This window comes from Lemur catta, chromosome 12 (genome assembly GCF_020740605.2).
Source record: "Lemur catta isolate mLemCat1 chromosome 12, mLemCat1.pri, whole genome shotgun sequence".
Classification (NCBI taxonomy): Eukaryota; Metazoa; Chordata; class Mammalia; order Primates; family Lemuridae; genus Lemur; species Lemur catta.
This window is the reverse complement of record NC_059139.1, coordinates 51,103,707-51,125,752: the sequence shown is the minus strand read 5'-3', so window position 1 is coordinate 51,125,752 and position 22,046 is coordinate 51,103,707. Positions and strand designations below refer to the sequence as shown.

The 22,046-nt window shown below is 37.4% G+C and overlaps 1 protein-coding gene across 5 annotated transcripts in view; it reads right to left on the bottom strand.

Annotated features, from left to right (window-relative positions):
* Positions 1-16,160, bottom strand: part of TENT2 (terminal nucleotidyltransferase 2) — a 62,499-nt gene extending 46,339 nt beyond the window's left edge. Inside the window, exons 1-5 of one of the 5 annotated variants that reach the window (XM_045566094.1) lie at positions 15,849-16,160; positions 15,488-15,552; positions 9,267-9,440; positions 8,945-9,034; positions 6,134-6,371 (exon numbers count right to left, since the gene is read on the bottom strand). In XM_045566094.1, coding sequence (XP_045422050.1) covers positions 6,134-6,371; positions 8,945-9,034; positions 9,267-9,403 — 465 coding nt within the window. In that variant the 5' untranslated portion in view covers positions 9,404-9,440; positions 15,488-15,552; positions 15,849-16,160. Of the gene's footprint in view, positions 1-6,133; positions 6,372-8,944; positions 9,035-9,266; positions 9,441-15,487; positions 15,703-15,848 lie in introns of all 5 variants that reach the window. The other 4 variants (XM_045566093.1, XM_045566092.1, XM_045566091.1 and 1 more) reach the window with 4 other exon arrangements.
* Positions 16,161-22,046: the final 5,886 nt, after the last annotated feature.

Below are 22,046 nucleotides of genomic sequence, written 5' to 3'. Positions count from 1 at the left end.
ACTACAATAATTTTCCTACATCTATGCTTGCTCAACGTCAATCTGCTCTCCACAGTGCAGTCAAAATGATCTTTTTAACTCACTTCTTCCCTGCTTAAAAAAAAACCCTAAATAGGTTACCGCTGTTCTTAGGCTAAAGATCAAAATGGTGTACAAGTCCTTCCATGATCTGACCCTCCAATCACACCTTCAACCACTCTCCCTCTAACTCACCAAACTAGCCTTCTTGACCTTCTTTCAGTTCTTTTGTTGTGCACTTTATGCTCTTTCTGCGTTAGGACCTTAAAACATGCCATTTCCTCTCTCTAATGCATTCTCTTTATCCTTCAGAACTCAGCTCAAATACTATCTCCTTTAGGAGGCTTTCCCTGAGACCCCATTCTCTTGGCACTCTGTAATTTTCCTTCATAGAACTTATATAAATAAAACCATTATTTGCATGACTATTTTCTCTCTGACTGTAATTGTACATAAATGGTAAAGAGACCATATACGTTGAGCACAACATTGTACCTTCCATGCCTAACACAAATATTGGCTGAATGCTAAATAAATAAAAGATCTAATCTACTCCAGGAGTTTCAATTGTCACTTTCATTGCAAGTGTCTTCAGGATCCATTACCTCTGGCCCTGACCTTATTTTTGAACTCCAAACATACTGTCAGTTCAGTTACAAGACATTTTCCTACAGTATCAATTAGCTTATACATGACTGGTAAATAAGGGAATGTTATCAATATAACATGGAAGGTGGGTTTGTAACTGACTTGTATGTGAGCTGAAATTATAGAATTATTAATATAAACTTCATGAAAAAGAAAAAAAGCACTCAGTATGCAGTCTTTATAAATCTAAGATAAGCATTTGCCTCTAGGATTCTTGCTCAAGAAAGCATACCCCTAGTCTCAAGCAGCTCTATGCCAGTGCATTTCCTTTTGTCTCTACCCTAACAGCAGCCTCACTGACTCAGAGCTCCACTTTTTTTTTTTTTTTTTTTTTTCTTTTTTGAGACAGAGTCTCGCTGTGTTGCCCGGGCTAGAGTGAGTGCCGTGGCATCAGCCTAGCTCACAGCAACCTCAAACTCCTGGGCTTAAGCGATCCTACTGCTTCAGCCTCCCCAGTAGCTGGGACTACAGGCATGTGCCACCATGCCCGGCTAATTCTTTCTATATATATATATTTTAGTTGACCAGATAATTTCTTTCTATTTTTAGTAGAGACGGGGTCTCGCTCTTGCTGAGGCTGGTCTTGAACTCCTGCCCTCGAGCCATCCACCTGCCTGGGCCTCCCAGAGTGCTAGGATTACAGGCATGAGCCACTGCGCCCGGCCAGAGCTCCATTTTTAACTGCCTTGTCTCAGTGCCCACCACAAGCCAGCATCTCAAATCTATTTTGTACATTTTTAATACCCCCTGCAGCAGCATCCAGCCATGCTAAGCTGCCTGCTTGCTCTGTCCAAGTTATTTCCCAGGATATCAATTATTATTCTTGACAGTGTTCTGGTTACAAACCTGTTTAGGCTTGAGTAGTCTGCTCCAGCCCTATTTCCCATAAGCCCTATATGCTTAGTGTGCAATTTGCAAACATGAGGTTACTCAAGAGCACAAATGTTTTACAGCAGATTTTCTCATAGTTCCAAATATGTCTTGACTATGTCCTCAATCTGCTTACATACCCAAAATCTAGGTTCCTTATCTCTGTTTGTAGCCCAGAATCAAATCACTGGAGTCATTCATGTATCTTTCTTCCACTCTTCTCTATATTCAATTATTCCAAACATTCTATCAATTTTCCCGATGCTCACACCTTTTTCACTACCATCTGCCATAACTGAAAGCTTCAGCACCTCTCATCCGGATGAATTTAACAGCCTTCAGGGTGATCACCCATCTTCCAGGCCCACCTCATTACAAAACAAACTCCACTATACTGCAAGAACTATCTTTCTAAAAATACAAATCTGATTGTACTATTTCTCTACTCAAAAACCTTCACCAGCACTCTACTGTGCATTTCAAGGCCCCAAACCACTTCCCCACTTTTATCTCATACTAAACCCTCCATTCACTTTACACTCTACAGAGGTAAAGAGAGATAAACCATACAAACTGTTGAACACATTACATTGCTGGTAGACACTCAATAAATATTAGTTATTATTGTCACAGATTAACTGGTACTACAGTCAGTTCTAACAATGTCATCTCCCTACCCTTGATTTTAAGCATCTTAAGTTTCTCCTCTTTTTAAAGACAAGGATCATATCTCAGTTTTGCCATTTACTAGCAAGTTATTTAGCTTTCTCAGCCTCAATCAAATTAGAATATCCACGACATGGTATTGCCGAAAAGACTAAACAACATAGCATATGTAGAATCCCTAGATAAGGTATCAATAACTGTTAGCTTTCTTAAAAAGTGTCCACTTAAAGAATGAACATAGAACTAATTGCTTGCCTTCTTTCTCTTACAACTAGGCAGGTACAGAGTAGAACCCAAAGAAACTAGTTCCACTACAAACTCCATCCCTCTGAGTTAAATACCTAATTCTAAAAAATAATAAGATTTATGAGAATCTTTTTCTATATGACTAATCAAAAAAAGTTACTGATATGGAACTATATCAGATAATTTGTACTGATTAATGTTAATTATATTATTAAATTAATATTGAACATTTGCCTAGTCCCAATGCAGAACTAGTAGTTATTTAGTTAGTTCTAAGTGTTAACTATTATAAATATGTAAATACATGCAAAAATATAAAGAACTTTCAATATTATAATAAACACCATAAAAAACAGGCCTACCAGCATTCATGTATTAAAAACGCACAGATAGTAAAAAGTTCTTTATATATTCATTCAAAGAATTGTCCTGATTTGATTTATACCACAGATTTCACATTATAGCATTACAAGAGTTTCTCTAAAATGAGAAAGCAAAGAAAAGAGAAAAAAATGGGGAAAGGGAAGGGAGGAAAAATGGTAAAAAAAAAAAAAACCAAGTTGGTCTTTTCTCATTTTACTTTGCTTTTTTTCCTCTTTCCCACTGGTTTTGCGTGATTATTTTCCTATTCCATGGTAACACACACACAAAAAAGAATTACAGAGTCAGGGGAAAGAACAGTCTTATCAATAAATTGTGATGGAACAACTGGACCAACCGCAAAAGAATGAAGTTGGACACCCTACTTTACATCATATACAAAAATTAACTCAAAATGGATCAGAGTCCCAAATGTAAAAACTAAAAACTGTAAAACGCTTAGAACAAAATATAGGCATTAATCTTTGTGACCTTGAATTGAACAATGGCTTCTTAGATATGCCACCAAAAGCCCAAGCAACCAAAGAAAAACAGATAAATTGGACTTCATCAAAATGAAAAGTTCGGCCAGGCACAGTGGCTCACGCCCATAATCCTAACACTCTGGGAGGCCGAGGTGGGAGGATCGCTTGGGCTCAAGAGTTTGAGACCAGCTTGTCCAAGAGTGAGATCCCATCTCTACTAAAAATACTAAAAATTAGCTGGGTGTGGTAGTGCATGCCTGTAGTCCCAGCTACTCAGAAGGCTGAGGCAGGAGGATTGCTTGAGCCCAGGAGTTTGAGGTTGCTGTGAGGTAGGCTGACGCCATGGCACTGTAGCCCAGGTGACAGAGTGAGACTGTCTCCAAAAAAACACGAAAAGGACATCAAATAAGAAAGTAAAAAGACAAGCCACAGGATGGGAGAATATATTTACAAATCACATATCTGATAAGGATCTAGTATTGAGAACATACAAAGAATTCTTACAAATCAACAATAAAAAGACAAATAACCCAATTAAAAAATGGACAAAGGACCTGAATAAACATTTCTCCAAAGAAGATATACAAATGTTCAACAAGCAAATAAAAAGATGCTCAACATTGTTAGTCATTAGGGAAACACGAATCAAAATCCCGATGAGATACCATTTCATACCCATTAGAATGGCTAAAATCAAAAAGAAAAGACAATAGCAAGTGTCACAGTGTCAACAAGGATGTGGAAAAACCGCAGCACCAATACACTGTTGTTGGGAATGTAAAATGGTGCAGCCACTTTAGAAAACACTTCAGCAGTTAAAAAGTTAAACACTGAGGTAGTTCCTGCATGTTCTCACTTTTAAGAGCTAAACTATGGGTACTCATGGTCATACACAATGGAATAATAGACACTGGAGACTCCAAAGGGGGAGGTTGAAAAGAGATGAGGCATGAAAGGTTATCTCCTGGGTACAATGTACACTGTACACTATTCGGGTGATGAGTACACTAAAAGCCCTGACCTGACCACTATACAATATGTCCATGTAACAAAACTGTACTTGTACTCACTAAACATACTGAAATTTTTTAAAAAATAAACAAATATAGAATTACCATATGACCCAGAAATTTCATTCCTAGTTCCTAGTACATCCAAGAGAAATGAAAATATATGCCCATGCAAAAATCTGTATTCAGATATTTACAGCAGCATTATTCATAATAGCCAAGAAGTGGGAACAACCCAGAAGTCCGTCAACTGAGGAATGCATTAACAAAATGTGGTATCTATCCATACAATGGAATATCACTCAGCTATAAAAATGGAATGATGTACTTATACATGCTACAACATGGATGAACCTTGAAAACATGTCAAGTGAAAGAAGCAAAATACAAAAGGCCATATATTGTATGATTCCACTTATGTGAAATCTCCAACAAGAAAATCCATAGAGACAGAAAATAGATTAGTTGTTGCCAGAACAGGAAGGAGGATATGAGGAAGCTACTGCTCTTGGGTTCAAGGTTTCTTTTGGGGTTTTGTAAACATTTTGGAATTAGATAGTGGTGAATATACAAGAAACCACTGAATTGTATACTTTAAGAGGGTGAATTTTATGGCACAATTAAAACTTAACAAAAGAATCTATCAACACAACTAAGGAATGAAGCAGGTATTGATTTTCTGGCCCAACATTTTCTGTACACTTACTAAGTTCCAGACCTATACTGCTTGCTAGGAACCCAAAGATGAGTAAAACAAACTCTACTCTCTTCAGGTTCCTTTTCCTTAGCCTACAAATATATTTCTCAAGAGTGGAGCAGCTTCGAAAATGCAAAAACAGCAAGTGTAAGCCATAGAAAATCTGAGAGAACAGATATTTACATTATAAACACCCTCAATTACCTAGAAGGTTTTTTTATTGTTTATGTTTCAGTAAATATGGGGGAAGGGAGAGATAAGTTTCGAATATTAGATGTTAAAAACTTATTCCCCAATGGTGACAATATCATTTTCCAAAATTATTAAACAGTTTCATTTCATTCACTTGAATGTTTTTTTACAAATGATATTTTTGATAAATCTTTCTTGTTCGTATCATTTTGAATATATTACTTCTTCAGTGACTACTGGATTCTCTATTTTTGACATTCAAAAACCGCATGATAAACACAAATATTCCAACAGAAAGTGCTTAACACTGCATTTCATAACCAAGTGAAAACATTTTTTTGTAATAAGAACAAGTAACAAGACAGTTCTCTAAAAAATCAAATGCTTTGGGCTTGAATCCTAAATTTCTATGAATCAGAAAATCTGACTTCCTGATAGCTATACTTCTACAAAAGAACAGCTAACAAAAATCAAATATTCTGACAGAAAATTGGGTTGAATAGTACTTTAAACAGTGCAAAAAAAAAGGCACGCTCTACTTAATCCAGGACATTAAATCTCTCTGATTTTTTTTTTTTTTTTTTAAGACACAGAGTCTCGCTCTATCACCCAGGCTGGAGTGCAGCCTGGACAGTGGCACAATCATAGCTAACTGCAACCTGGAACTCCTGGGCTCAAGTGATCCTCCTTGCCTCAGCTTCCTAAATAGCTGTGACTATAGGCAAGCACCACTACACCTGGCTAATTTTTAAATTTTCTGTAGAAACGAGGTCTCACTATGTTGCCCAGGCTGGTATAGAACTCCTGGCCTCAAGCAACACTCCCACATCAACCTCCCAAAGTGCGGAGATCACAGGAGTAAACCACAGTGCCTATTTGATTCTTTTAATACATTATTTATGTCAAATTCCCAGAAGGCAAAACTAAAATCTAATTATTACCTTATCTTTGGCCTCAGGAAGTGTGATTTCTCTAGGTTCTAAAAATGGTATTTCCCGAAAAGGTGGAGCACATCTGACTACATCTGGTACATAGTGTGTCTGAAACAATGGCGGCATTGAGTATCTTCGTTCACCTGATAAAGGCACTATCTGGTTAATTAGAGTTGGCTCTTGGTGGGGTGAATGGAAACGCTGCCGTTTACCCTCAAGAGGAAGGTTTTTTTCATCGCTTAATCTCCTGAAAACAAGCAATATACCTTAGTGATTAAAGATACAACTTTCTGATAACAAACACAAAACAATTAAGAATACATAAATATCATTAACAGACAATGAAAATATTATGATTCTTTCAGTAAGGTCTCATTATTAGCTCTATATGGATCTTAAAAATAATCATTTTCAGCACAATGCCTCTCAACACCTTAGAAAAAATGAGTAGTAACAATGCATATAGAAAAAAAACCACACATGTATGTTGGGGTTAGTTTCCTGCATTTGAATTACCCCAATGTTTCATTTCAGCAGTGAAAACTTTGTGGGAAAATTTCTACTTATAGAATTACTAAGAATAAAAGATCCAAACTGTAACATAAGGAAGATAAGATTAAGTGAGCCGAGTGCTACATATAAAAAGGGCTCTCTGAATATACCTATGTTCTGGCTCATCAGTAGAAAAGACCAAATTAAGGGACACTTACTTTTTTTTGGTTGGTTTGTTTATTTTGGTTTTTGTTTTGTTTTTTCTGAGACAGGGTATTGCTCTGTCACTTAGGCTGGAGTGCAGTGGTATGATCATAGCTCACAGCAGCCTCCACCTCTTGGGCTCAAGCAATCCTCCTGCCTCAGCTTCCCAAGCAACTGGGACTATAGGCACATGCCAACATGCCTGGCTATTTTTTTTTTTTTTTGTAGAGATAGGGGTCTCAGTATGTTGCCCAAGCTGGTCTTGAACTCCTGGCCTCACACAACCCTCCCACCTCAGCCTCCCAAAGTGCTGGGATAACAGGCTTGAGCCACCATGCCCAGACTGAGACACTTACTTTTTAAAAAGCTATAAAGACACTAGGCAACTGAGGAAATCTGAAAATGAATTGCATTTCAGAGTATAATATTATAATAACATCAAATTTCTTTGGCACAATCAATGTATTTTGGTTATCTAGGAGAATAACCTTGTTTTTAAGAGGAATAAACTCACATGCTTTGGGGTAAAGTAAAATGATGTCAACAACTTTCTTCTGTTTGGTTCAGGTAAAAAAAAAAGTGTGAGGGTAAGAAGAGAAAGAGGAAGAGAGAATCAAATGTAGCTAAACTTTAATGGATGAATCTAGGCAAAAGGTAAACAGATGTTCACTGTATTATTCTTTAAGTTTTTCTGGTGGTTTGAAAATTTTCAAAATAAACAGTCAAGGAAAAAAATAAAGAGTAAAGATTTGCTGGGAAAAAAGATACTTCACTGATACAATAAGTTATTCATTTAAACTCCAGAAAATGGTCTGATTCCTTTTAAGCCCTAAAATTCTTTAGGTCATAGCCACCTGAAGGTTTTCATTATTATAACTATTCCTTTAGGATTGTGCCAATTCCTCTCTCCTTAACAGATCCATAAAATAACTGAAACTCCTACTCATAAGTGTACACTGCTAAATGCATAAAAATATACTTAATATTTTTAAATATAAAAGTAATTTAAACTATACATGCTGAGTATCTTCTGAGAATGCCAATTTTAATTTTTAAAGTCCTTAGAACAAGGCCCACTACAAAGATAGTGATTAATAATTCTTAGTGTTATTTTGTCTTTATTTTTTTGTTTGCTTGTTTTACAGCACCTTGCTCTCTGATAGTGTTATTTTTATTTAAACAAAAAAGTTATGAAATCTTTATATAGGTTTTTAAGTAATAGCAATATTTTGCAAACATTACCAAATGTTATTATAACAGCTACCTCTTCAGTTCTATTATAATTATTTTGTGATAAATGATTTTTAATCAAATAGGCTAAAATTAATTGGCTCCTGACTTGACTATAGAGAGCTTTATGTCACATAGAAATTTTCATTATGATAATATTTGTTATCAGGGAACTTTACCTTCAGATAAATCAAAAGAAAAGTATATAGTAAACTTTACTAGAAAGAAATGTTATGAGCTAAACTGAGGCGCCCAGAAATTCAAATGTTGAAGTCCTAAGCCCCCGTACCTTTGAATGTGACTATATTTGGAAGAAGGGCTTTTTAAAATGTAATTAGGTTAAACTGAGGTCCTTAGGACAAGCCCTAATCCAATATGACTGGTATCCTTAGAGGAGGAGATTTGGATATAGAAAACACAGAGGAACAACCACATGAGGACACAGAGGGCAGCCATCTACAAACCAATGAGAAAGGACTCAAAAGACAACCACCCTGCTGACACCTTGATCTTGGAATTCTAGACCCCAGAATTGTGAAAAAATAAATTTCTGTTTTTTAAGCCACCCAGTCTGTGGTACTTTATTATGACAACCCTAGCAAATGAATACAGAAGGCCATCTGATTTAGTTAAAAATCTCAAGTAAAAAGTAGTTTTCTGAAAAAAATATAGCTTCATTCCACCTAAAACTTATAATAATGGCAGGAATAAATCAACAAAAGAGCCCCTATAATTTTTAAAACACATAAAAATTTTTAAATTCTGTGACTGATCACATAAGTCTCAGAAAACAAAATTTAGGACATAGTGCCCATACATTTTAATACAAGGTACATTGTTACACAGTTCTCAAAAATGCAAAATTTTCTTCTAAAATAACTGAGAAGTACTTACTTCCTTCCTCGAAATAATGGAGAAGCTGAGGTCTGTATTGGACTGACATTTCCATATGTCAGCTGCTGTAATGACACAGCTCTAGACAAACTATCAAAAACAAAGAAAGAACAGTGGTAATATACTACTATTAATATCTATTAAATACCATTTTCCTTAAAAACAAAAACCAATCTCTGAGAAACTTAATATTTCACTAATGAAAAGAAAACAAGAAGTGATGACATTTTCTCTACCTTCAAATGCTTCATATAAGAAGGGTTTATGTCAAATAGAAAACTAAATTTGCCAGTGATATGGGCTAAAATATCACCATACTCACTCTGCATTCTGAAAGTTGAACTGTGCATCTATAAGCTGCTGGTGTGAATAAAGAGCTGGCGACAGGGTGAAGAAGTTATTATGTTGTTGATGGTTTGGAGCGAAGGGTGGGCGACCCAAAATCGAGTTTGGGAACATGCTCTTGTTCACTGAAAGTGAGCATGTATTCTTCTACCTAGGATAATTTTAAAAGACAATACTAAATTATTATAGCATAAAGATACCGAACTCTTTGATAACTCTTGTATATAATTTAAAACAATTAGTTACCAAGTTACAATTTTTATTTGCAAAGTTATTTTTTAAAGTTTTTTTTTTTTTTTAGACAGAGTCTTGCTCTGTTGCCTGGGCTAGAGTGCCGTGGCATCAGCCTAGCTCACAGCAACCTCAAACTCCTGAGCCCAAGCAAGCCTACTGCCTCAGCCTCCCGAGTAGCTGGGACTACAGGCATGCGCCACCATGCCCAGCTAATTTTTTCTGTATATTTTTAGTTGTCCAGCTAATTTCTTTCTATTTTTAGTAGAGACAGGGTCTTGCTCTTGCTCAGGCTAGTTTCAAACTCTCCCACCTCGGCCTTTCAGAATGCTAGGATTATAGGCATGAGCCACCGCGCCTGGCCTATTTTTTAAAGTTTAAATAGCTCTCTTAAGTTCCACTGTAGGTAACAAAAAAGAAAACTTACTAATAGTGAATTCTAAATCTAAACTAACCACATAGTTCAAATAGCCAAATATATGCACATTCCTAATTTTCTGATGAATGTACTCTAATATCATAAAAACAAATCTAGAAAATCAAGTTATCACCACATACTCTGATAATAAAAAAGAAACCATTCAAGAGAGATTTAATGAACTCCCACAGATTCTTACATTTATTTTCAATCTAATTTATACAAAGATATAAACTACTACATGACAACCTGATTGCTAGGATTTGTATCTTTCTGATCTAATTAAACAAGGTAAGGAATGTGTATTGCCTAACAATTTATAAAATTCTGAGATTCTCCTCAAAGTCTACATAATTTATATAAAAGATTTCTAACAAAATCGGGCTTTGTTCCACAGGAAGGGGGAAAAAACTATACAAAAGCAATCAGAACCCTTCATTGACCCAGGCAGGAGACTAGATATTTATTCTTTGCAATGACTGATACAGAGAGGCTATAGTCTTGCAAAGGATAGGGTAAGGTAAAAAACTGAAAACAAGTATTAAGTAATGTCCGCAAAGTAAAAATAGGACCCCCAGCTCATTCTCTTAAAGTGAGCAATCAGAAAACTCTTTTATGTAAAAAAAAGAGAAAGAGATTTGACTATATAATATGGTAACAAGAGAACTATAACTAAAAAAATAAAAGCGTAACTCTATATTATAGTAACAAGAGAACCTATAACATAGTTTAACAGTTGAGAGCCCACAAAGGAAAAGTCAAGCTAGCTACCTGATCGGCCCACAAGGAAGCCTACTAGTTGACAGGCCCCATCCGCACACTTTGAGCTTCCAATTAGATTTCTAGTACCTCTCACTTAAAATAGATATCCAGCTGGGTGTGGTGTTTCACACCTGTAATTCCACATTTTGGGAGGCCAGGAGTTCAAGACCAGCCTGGGCTTGACCAGGCGTGGTGGCTCACGCCTGTAATCCTAGCACTCTGGGAGGCCGAGGCAGGAGGATCACTTGAGCTCAGAAGTTCGAGATCAGCCTGAGCAAGAGAGAGACCTCTTCTCTACTTAAAAATCAAAAGCCAAAAAAAAAAAAACAAAAACAAAAAAAAGATCAGCGTGGGCAACCTCATCTCTGCAAAAAATGAGCTGAGCCATAGTGCCGTAGTCCTAGCTACTTGGGAGGCTGGGGTGGGGGAATCACCCAGCCCAAGAGTTCCAGGCTGCAGCAAGCTATGACTGTGCCACTGCACTCTACTCTGGGCAACAGAGCAAGACCATGTCTCCAAAAAATGAATTAATTAAATTAAATGGACATCCATGGATCACTAGAAGAAGATAAAAAATCTAGGAATAAACAGAAACAATGCTAGGAACAAATGAACACTTACACACACACACACACACACACACACACACAAAATCTCTGATTAATCAAAAGACATTGCATATATAAAGCATGGATATGCTATTTAGAAGAAAGGGCTCTTGGAAATTATAAAATTGAAAGCAGTACTATTCAGCAGAAAGTTAAAAGGTAACTCTGAGGAAAATTATTAGAATGAACAAAAAGGAAAAGTTAGTGAGGCAGGAAAGAGGCAGGACAACAGCAGGGAAAATAAAAAATAATCAAACTATATGGTCCAACATAATAACAGAAGATTCAGGAAGAACAGAGAAAAGACAGAGGACATTACCAAATAAAACAAGAAAATGTCCAGAACTAAAAGACACAATCTCCAGACCGAAGGGATCTAATGAGTACTAAGCACAATAAAAAAAGATATATATATAGGCATATTATGTTAAAATTTCAGAATATCAGGAAAAAGTTTATAAAATATTCCAGAGGGGGAAAACATTACAAACAAAAGGCTAGAAATCAAAGTAGCACTGGACCTCTCAATAACACACGATATGGACAAATGCCTTCAAAGCTCTGAGGAAAATGCTCTTAAGCTATAATTCTATACCTAGCTATACTATCAATGCAAGGTAGAATAAAAACATTTTTAGACAAGTATGATATTTAAAAAGAAAACCTGAGATCTAGAAAAATGGAGATCTAACCAGGCGTGGTGGCTCACGCCTATAATTCTAGCACTTTGGGAGACAGAGCTGGGTGGACTGCTTGAGGCTAGGAGCTGGAGGCCAACCTGAGCAACACAGCAAGACTCCATCTCTATAAAAAAAAAATAGAAAAATTAGCCTGGCCTGTTATTGGCACACATCTGTAGTCCCAGCTTCCAGGAGGCTAAGGCAAGAGGATGGCTTGAGCCCAGGAGTTGGAGGCTGCAGGAAACTATTAATAATGCCACTGCACTCTAGCCTGGGCAACAGAGGGGGAGGAGGAGAGGGACAGAGATGGGGAAGGAGGGAGGGTGGAAGAGATCCAATGTAGCGCAGAAACAAAGTGAATCCCCCAAGATGACAGTGAAGGGAAGTTAACTCCTCAAAATAGAATAGGATGATAGAGGACTTCAAGAAGATAGCCAAGAAAAAAAATTAACTGGTAGATTACTTGATATATTTGACCACAAAGAGAAGTTCTGCTAACAGAGCAGAAATCATTACAGAAATGCAGAAATCATTATAGAAATATAGAAAAGCAGCTAGTTAAAAACAAATTACTTTTTACATAGGGTGAATGTTGGGGGAAAAAAAAATGAAAAAGAAATAAATTTAAAAAAAAAACCAAATTACTAAACCACAGAAAAAACATTCAAAATCAATCCTATCATATCCACTCACCTATAATCCCTGACTTGTTCACAGGAAATGGACAAATATCTTGAACAAGCAACATTCCAGGGAATCCTTTATTAAAAGTACATTCAATAATCTTGGATTGCCAGATTCAAGACTAGCAATGAACACCTCGTTCTACCCTTTGCTCAGGTTCACACTTCCTTGGCCTTCTTTACTCTGCTTCCCTTACCTAACGTTCCATAAAACATAATTCCTCCTCCACATGATTTATGAGAAAATGACACTGACTACAATTCATCGTAACAAATTTTGCTTGACATTTCATTTTGTTGGAATAGATACTATAAATCTAATCAATAGAAGGAATTTATATTCAGAAAAACCAGAAAAAATGTTCTATTTTCAGTTTTGTTTAAATCAGTTCATAGCTAAAAGTCTAGAGACACTTTTTATTTATACCCATAAATCATATGCTCTGCTTTTCCTCCGGAACCAAATACGGTCCTATACATATGCATTCAGATTTGAAGACCCAAAATGACATAACAGCCCAGATCTCACCTTGTTTCTATACCATTACAAGGTCAAATCCAAACTAAGAATAAGTCAAAAGATGTCTTGTGGCCCAGAACTACTCTACAAAGTTAATAACCAAATTAACTCAGGCTTAAAAGTTTAGAATGATTCCACAGCCCAAAGTTTACTCTAGGGCAAATATCTAGTTTAGCCTATTTCAAATTCCCAGATAAGCATCAAAGCTTTTGGAGTCTCTCCAAAACAAAATATCTGTCAGGCTCTCTTTACAGAGGAGAATCTTGGCCCTCTAGTCAGGCTTTTAACCAGGCCAGCCTTCGAGTGGGGAGAATCATTCCTATGGAATTTAATCAACGAATAGCATCCATTCAATGCTCACCAACATAGATATCCTGAATGACCGACCATCTAGAGATGATAAAGTAAACGAAAAGCCCATGAATTTCAGTTCCTTTTCTAATACATTTTCAACATTGATTTTGATAAAAATAAAAATGACACCAAAACAATAATCTATCATAAACAACATAAGGAATCATTTTGAAACAGACTATAGAGTTACATAGAATAAAATCCAGTAAAACTATTACTATACCAGAATTAAGAGGACCTCTACAAAATCTGAAATCTTTGTTTTCTTTCTTTTTTTTTGAGTGTTGCTTTGTTGCCCTGGCTAGAGTGAGTGCCATGGCATCAGCCTAGCTCACAGCAACCTCAAACTCCTGTGCTTAAGCGATCCTTCTGCCTCAGCCTCCCGAGTAGCTGGGACTACAGGCATGTGCCACCATGCCCGGCTGATTTTTTCTATGTATGTTTTAGAAGGCCAGATAATTTCTTTCTATTTTCGGTAGAGATGGGGTCTCGCTCTTGCTCAGGCTGGTCTCGAACTCCTGACCTCGAGCGATCCACCCACCTCGGCCTCCCAGAGTGCTAGGATTACAGGGTGAGCCACCTCGCCTGGCCCTTTGTTTTCTTTATATTCTGAATGAAAGACTTCTTCCCTAAATAGAGATGAGCTATACAAAACTACTCCAAATTAACTGTGGTAGGTAACAAATTTATGACAGATTAATAAAATCCAGAAATTGGCAGCATCATATTTTCCTTACCTTAAAAGTTACCAGTTTCTCCATCTGTACTCAACTATAAAATAACATAATCTAAGTAAATTTTGAAGTGTTTAAAACCATTGTATTGGTTGGTACTTTAAGGAAGAACCTTAAAGATTGCTTCCTGACTAAAGGGGACCCGATGGGAAATTATACAGGTTTATTTATAAATAACCATACATGAGACAAGGTAGTAACAGAGTACTTTACAAGGTAATGCCTAGTGATACAGTATTTGCGCCTGTAATCTGGAACCTGGAATTTCTGTCCTCAACTTGACCTCACCTCCAATAAACTAGAGAACAATCGAGGTTATACAGCTCCTTCATAAGGACTCCTTGGAAAGCAGAATCTACCTAGTATAAACATCAGAACTGTACTGGTTAAACCAAGTTACTTGTCCACTTTGTCCAAATACCTTTGATCTCCTAAACCCGTTGCTCTTCTTCACAATACAAAAAGTCCAATTTCTAAATCCTGCTCACTCATTGTCAAAACCACCTTCAGTTTTTGAACAGAACGTTCCTTTTTCTTAAGAATTTCATCCAAGTGTTTTTTAAAAAAAGAATTTAGTAACATAGTTCCAAATGGCCTGTTTCACATGGAACCTATCTGTTACAGGACATTTCCAGACATAATTGTGGCTATTCACACCAACAAAGTAATGTCACTATTACTGGCTATTCATTAGTACAAATTAAGAGCCTTGGGGCTGTTAAACAGTACACATTAAAAGTCTCGTGGTACTGTACCATACAATATAATGGTATTTACAAAAGTAGTATGTCATATGCAATATAAAACCACAGATTTTTTGAGCAGTTATGATCTCTTTCTTCACAAATCATACACTGCACATCGTTAACAAGTTGCCAACTTAACCTGAGTATTACACCTTCTCTGTTTCTTCTCTGTTCACCCTATCGGTAAATAACTATTTTAAACAAAAAGCTGAAAAAGATAAAACAAGACAAGGAATTTAGACAACTCAGAAGTTGTGAGACACACACAAACCTCTCGTGTTCTTACCTAGAGAGATGAAGATCCTACCTACAAAGGCTGAACAGGAAAAGGGAATAGAACTATCACAGTCTTAACCTGTGCTTTTTCCCATAAAGTGAAAAATGGAGGCAACTTCACGCCATTTAATTAAAGGTCTTAAAGATAAAAGCCTCTTTAAGTTGTGAATTAATCCAGATATTTACCTTATTTCTTCACCACCCTTTGAAACACCATGCAGGAGTCCCAAGACAATCTTCCTCTTTTGGTCCTGGACTGAGGAAGCAGAAGGGGGGCGGGGCACCGCGGAACAGGATGCGAGGAAAACGAAACGAGGGAGGAAAGTAAGCGATCCTGAGATTCTTCAAAAAGTACAGCAGCCTGGGAGCCGCCCGAAGTCTGGAATATCTAAGAGAAATTGCTGGAACCGCCCACGTAAAACAAAACACTACAGTTTCAGAAAGTTTCCCGCGCCCCGCCCCCGACTTGGGCCTACACTGCTACGTCCCTCTCCTAAACCCCCTAAACTTTGTAGGTGTCCTTGGGGAAGGGGTAAGCAGGGCCTACCAGCACTGCCAGCCCAGAAGCTCCAAGGCCCGAGCGGCGACAGCCAGGCGTGTCCGGTCGCAGCTTTCTCCCGAGCCAAAGCAGGTAGTGGTGACCCGCGGGATGGCTAGGCCAAGCTCCCGCTCCGGCTTTCGATCTAAACCCCGGGCGCGGCTCCCAGGGGAGGAGCAACACAAGAAGAGGCAGAGACTGCAAGGGTATGGAAGGTTGGGGGCGGTGGCAAAAGAGCGGAAGACTAAAAAGTCGCCGAGAAAGCAGATTGTGAGCCCTGTCAGAGACACCCGGAAGATCGGCGTGACCCGGATGAGAATACCCAGCGGGGAGCAAGAGGTCACACTTCCGGCAGCCTCCTCGCCCCGTCCAGCGCGCTCTTTACCCAATTGCGCAGGCGCAGGACTGCCAGGCTTGGGCAGAGTTCGTTCCTCAGCGGCTGTCCGGGCAAATCCGGAAAGGACGAGGACTGACCTAAGACGAGGGGCGCTTACCGTCGGCGGAGGACCGGCGACTGAGGGCTGTGTCTGGGCACTATGCCCGAGCTCACGTGTAGCTGCTCTTGTTCTGATAAACGTTTTCTACCAATCCTTCATGTGTCGGCGGAGGGACTCGTACTCAGAGAAGCTCTTTCTGAACCAGTTTTCCCCCCACTCTTCCTCACCGGATCAGTATTAAGCTTTATTTGTTGTTTTTCCCCTCCAGTAAACTAAGAGCTGCTTTGAGACGAAAATGACTTATTTATCTGTAAAGCCCGGACTCAGCGCCCTGCCGATAATAATTACTAGCATTGACTAATTCAACAAATATTTATTGGTATTTCCTCTTAAGTAAGCCTTAGTAGTTTACAGAAATATCTAAATTGTTTATTGAAAATCTGTTAACAATATTTCTTTATTGTCCTTTTAATATCTATAAAATCTCATTACTGAAATTGGTCATTTGTGTCATCTTTTTTCCTGATCAATCTGGTGAGAGGTTTAGCAGCTTTACGGATCTCAAATCTCAAAGCCCGCTTTTGCTTTTAGATTTTCTCCATTTTTCTACTTCATTGATTTCTGCTCTTATGTTTCTTATTTACTTTCTTCTGATTTTAATTTTTAAAGTTTTTATGTTTTTCTAGTTTCTTAACTCAAAAACTGACGTCATTAATTTGAGACGTCTTTTTTGTACTTTAGGCATTTATGGTAGCATAAATCCCTCTAAACTGCTTTAGCCCCATCCCACATATTTTGATGTATTCTGTTTTCATTTTTCTTTATTTTGAAATACTTTATAATTTTCTTACTGACTTCTTTTTTGGCCCGTGCGTTCTTTGTATTAGTCTGCAAATATAGAGGGATTTTCTGATTATCTTTCTGTTACTGATTGCTAGTTTAATCCCATTGTGATTAAGGATCATATTTTTTATAATTTGAATCATTTTAAATTTATTAACACTTGTTCTGTGATCCACGGTGTGGTCTATCTTGGCAAATATTCAATGTGCATTTGAAATGAGCATGTATTCTACAGTTGTTGGATGGAGTGTTCTACAAATGTCAATCATACCAAGTTAGTTGGTAGTGTTCAAATCTTTTTTTTTTTTGGAGACAGAGTCTCGCTGTGTTGCCTGGGCTAGAGTGAGTGCCGTGGCATCAGCCTAGCTCACAGCAACCTCAAACTCCTGGGCTTAAGCGATCGTACTGCCTCAGCCTCCCAGTAGCTGAGACTACAGACATGTGCCACCATGCCCGGCTCATTCTTTCTATATATGTTTTTTAGTTGGCCAGATAATTTCTTTCTATTTTTAATAGAGACGGGGTCTCGCTCTTGCTGAGGCTGGTCTTGAACTCCTGACCTCAAGCAATCCACCCGCCTCAGCCTCCCAGAGTGCTAGGATTACAGGCGTGAGCCACCGTGCCCGGCCCAAATCTTCTTACTGATTTTCTCTCTACTTTTTCTATTAATAAGAGAGTATTGAAATCTCTTACTATAATTGTGAATTTTTCTTTCTCCTTATAGTTCTATCAGTTTTTGCTTCATGTATTTTGAAGCTCTGCTATTAGTTGCATAAACATTTATAATTGTTCTGTTATTTAGATGAATTTATCCTCTGTGAAAGTTTTGTCTTTATGAAATGACCCACTTTATAAATGACCTTCTTCTTTCCTGGTAATATTCTTTGCTCTGAAGTTTAATTTGATAATAATATAGCCACTTGACCTTTCTTTTGTATAGTGTTAACATAGTATATTGTAAAGGAAACCATAATTTTCAATTCTATGAAAATTTATCCAGAAAACTGAAAAGGAGGAATTACTTCCTTACTCATTCTTTGAGGCCAGCATTACCCTAATACACAGATCGTAGATGTTAAACAAGAAAAGGAAACTGCAGACCAACATCCCTCATAAACATAGGTGCAAAAATTCTTAACAAAATTCTAGCCATTTTTATTCCACAATATATAAAAAGATAATACATCATGACCAAGTAAAGGCTTCTGTTCAAAAGTCACTGTTAACAGAATGAAAAACAAGCCAAAGACTGAAGTAGATATTTGCAAATCACAAATCTGATAAAGAATTTATATCCAGAACGTATATTTTTAAAATTCTCATACCTCAATAATTAGCCCAATAAACAAATGGGCAAAGGTTTTAAGAGACACTTCACCAAAGAAGCCGTATGGATAGCAAATAAACACCTGAATAGATACTACATCATTAGTCGTTAAAGAAATACAAATTCAAACCACAACAAAATACCACCATCTACCTATTTAATGGTAAAATCAAAAAGACCAAGCATACCAAGTGTTAGTGAGAACGCAGAGCAACTGAAACTCTCATATTCTACTAATGGGAATATAAAATGGTACAATCACTTTGGGAAACGTTTTTGGTAGCTTCTTAAAAAATTAGGCATATATTTATATGCGATTCAGCCATTCCATTCCTAAGTATTTACCCCAAAGAAATGAAAGCATATGTCCCTAGAAAGACTTGTACACAAATGTTCACAGCAACTATTTGTAACAGCCAAAAACTGGAACAACACAAATGTCTGTCAACACGTGAATGGATAAACAATTCATGGTGTATCCATACACTAGAATACTACTCAGAATAAAAAGAAATTAACTATTGGTACATGCAACAACATGGATTAATCTCAAAATAATTATGATCAGTGAAAGAAATCAGGCCAAAAAAAACCCAGTACATACTACTATGTGATCCCATTTATATAAAATTCAAGAAAATGCAAACAAACCTTTAGTGAGAAAAAGCAGGTCAGTGGCAGCCTGGAAGATGGTGGTGGTGGGATGGGCAAAGAAGGGCAGGAGGGACAGATTACAAAGTAGACAGAAACTTTTAGGAGTGATACTCATGGTCATTATGTTGATTGCTGTGATAATTTCATGTGTGTATTCATATAAAAACATGTATAGCCTATTAGGTCTCAAATTATACCTCAAAAAAGCTGTTAAAAAGAGAAAAGCTATTGGTCCATGTTACACTTTGACTACATCTCTTAAACTATGCATGGTTTTATAAATCGCTACACTGGTCATTTGGAAATATTGGTTCACTGACTTATGGAGAGCTTCCAAATGTTGACACATTTTATCCTATATTGTCAAAAAATCACATTTGTTAATATTACTCCTGATCTCATCAGAAGAATCTTTATGTATTTCGATGCTGTCAAGATCGCAGTGATGATACAACTTTTACAAAAGTATTTTTGCTTGAAAGCTCAATTATATCAATGACAACTAATAGGTGTTTTCCTTGAACTGACAGTTTCACTTTACTTGTTTTCGTGAAAATGTTTACCAAGTATCTAAGTCTGTATAATCAATTTGTCAATAGATCTTTTAATAAAAATGGTGTTCCATGGTAAAGCAGCTAGTTCATTCAGCTTGCAACTCAGTGCCACAGTGCTTCTCTTGAGAAAAAGAACTTGAGTTCCTGGTATGCAACAGAAGGGGTTCATGAATGTTTCCAATTTTTTCATAGAGAATATTTTTAAAGATATGTATTCAAGGGTCAAGATTTAAAAGAATTTATAATTTTTGCTGCTTGATTAAGAACATTCTTATGTAAAACTGGAACTTTTTTAAAACTGCAAGTGAATGGCAGTGAAAAATATAGGGACTATTAATTTGTACCAGTTGTATTCAACTGGAGGTGATTCTATCCTCAGGGGACATTTGGCAATGTCTGGAGACATTTTTGGTTATCACAACTTGGATATTAGATGCTATTGTCATCTAGTAAGTAGATGCCAGGGATGCTGCTAAATGTCCTAACAATGCATAGGACAGCCCCTCACAAAAATATTATCCAGCCCAATATTCCACTGTATGGATATACCACATTTTGTTTATCTAGTCGTCAGGTGATGGACATTAGGGTTGTTTCCACTTTTTGGCTATTATAAATGATGCTGCTAGGGGGCTGGGTGTGGTGTCTCATGCCTGTAATCCCAGCACTTTGGGAAGCCAAGGCAGGAAGGATTGATTGGGGCCAGGAGTTCTCGGCCAGCCTGGGCAATGTAGAAAGATCCCCCCATCTCTACAAAAAATAAAAATATTAGCTGGTATGGTGGCACGTGCCTGTAGTCTCAGCTACTTGGGAGGCTGAGGCAGGAGGATTGCTTGAATCCAGGCATTGGAAGTTGCAGTGAGCTATGATGGTGCCACTGTACTCCAGCCTAGGCAATAGAATGAGACCCTGTCTCCAAAAAAAAAGAATATACCCAGTGAAGAAATGAGAAAGAATTTATAACAGGACCTTGGACTTCTACTGTCTTTGTGCATGAGTGATGAGTGGACATTCTTAAGTTCATCTTCAAAGCTTCATTTTTGGTTAAGCTTTGCTAATATATTAAAAATAAAGATGCTCCAGAAAAAAATATCTTAAGCCGGAATCTGCAATTTTTATCGCAATGTAAGACTAGTTTGTATGTAGTAATGTGTAGAGCAGAATAGAGAGAGTGGATAAAAATAATTCCCACTACTGTATCTTGTACCTATTATGTGCCATCTCATCTTGTGCATCTTGGGGATGGAGTGGTAAAAAAGATTGATCTAAGAACTACCCTCATGTAGCCTACAGTTCAGAGAGAGAGAGTAACCTTTAAAATTTAGAATACAAAAATTTTATTTTTTTTATTTCAATAGATTTAGGGGGTATGAGTAGCAAATAACTAGGGGATCCAACCCATCACGAAGGGTGTGATGGCCAGTGCTATATGCTATTCAAATCTCCAGTGTGGAGAGCACAGTGGACTGACAAGCCCAGCTGCTGTCTCTCCGGATCTACCACCACACCTGGGGCAGAGGCCATGCTTCTCCTGAACTGCAAGGAGCTGAGTTGCCCCTGATGACTGAGCATGGCAGGGTACTAGTCCATTCCTGCAGAGCGCAGGTCTCTTCTAATGGGCAATTCTAGCTTGGGATCTTCCCATTGGCCAAAACTTTCTTAGAACAGTACTGAAGTCTTTTTCTATCCAAGTCTCCTTCCTTCTTCCTCTACTTTAATAGACATCAGATGTGCATTGGAATCTGAGGTTTTCCCTTCCTACTCCTGGTTCCTCTCTTTCATCCTCCACAGAAGCCTCCCCAATAAATTTCTTTCATGTCTAATCTTATCTTGGCATTCACTTCTTAGAAAACCTGAACTAACTCAGAGAGCTCAGGGAAACCTTTCCCTGACAGAACAGAAGTTAGGTGAAAATTTGAGGTAAGAAAGACAACAGTCCTGAGATAAACAGGAGCTCGGCACAGTGGCTGGCACATGGTTGGTTCTCAATAAACATTGTTTGACTAAATGGAATGCTAAGTGCTTTATGTATGTCACACAATTATTCCTCATAACCAATTTACAAAAGGAATTCTATTATTATCCCTATTTTACAAATGACAAAACCAAAGATAAGAGCTGTAAAGCAAGTTGCCCAGGGTCAGGCAGTGGTTTAAAAGTACAGGTAGGGTGCAAACTTAGGTTTGTTTGTTTTCAAGCCTGTTATTGTTAACTCCTTAACTACCAAGTTATCTTGGCTCCTTTCACAGCAATTGAAAATGGATTTTGGAAAGAAAATGCCTATAATATAATTTTTGTATTCATAATCCATCCAAAGGCTACTACCTCTTCTAAAAACAGAGCAAGAGACATCCCGAATTACCCTGGCGATGTATGTGAAAGTTATGAGGCA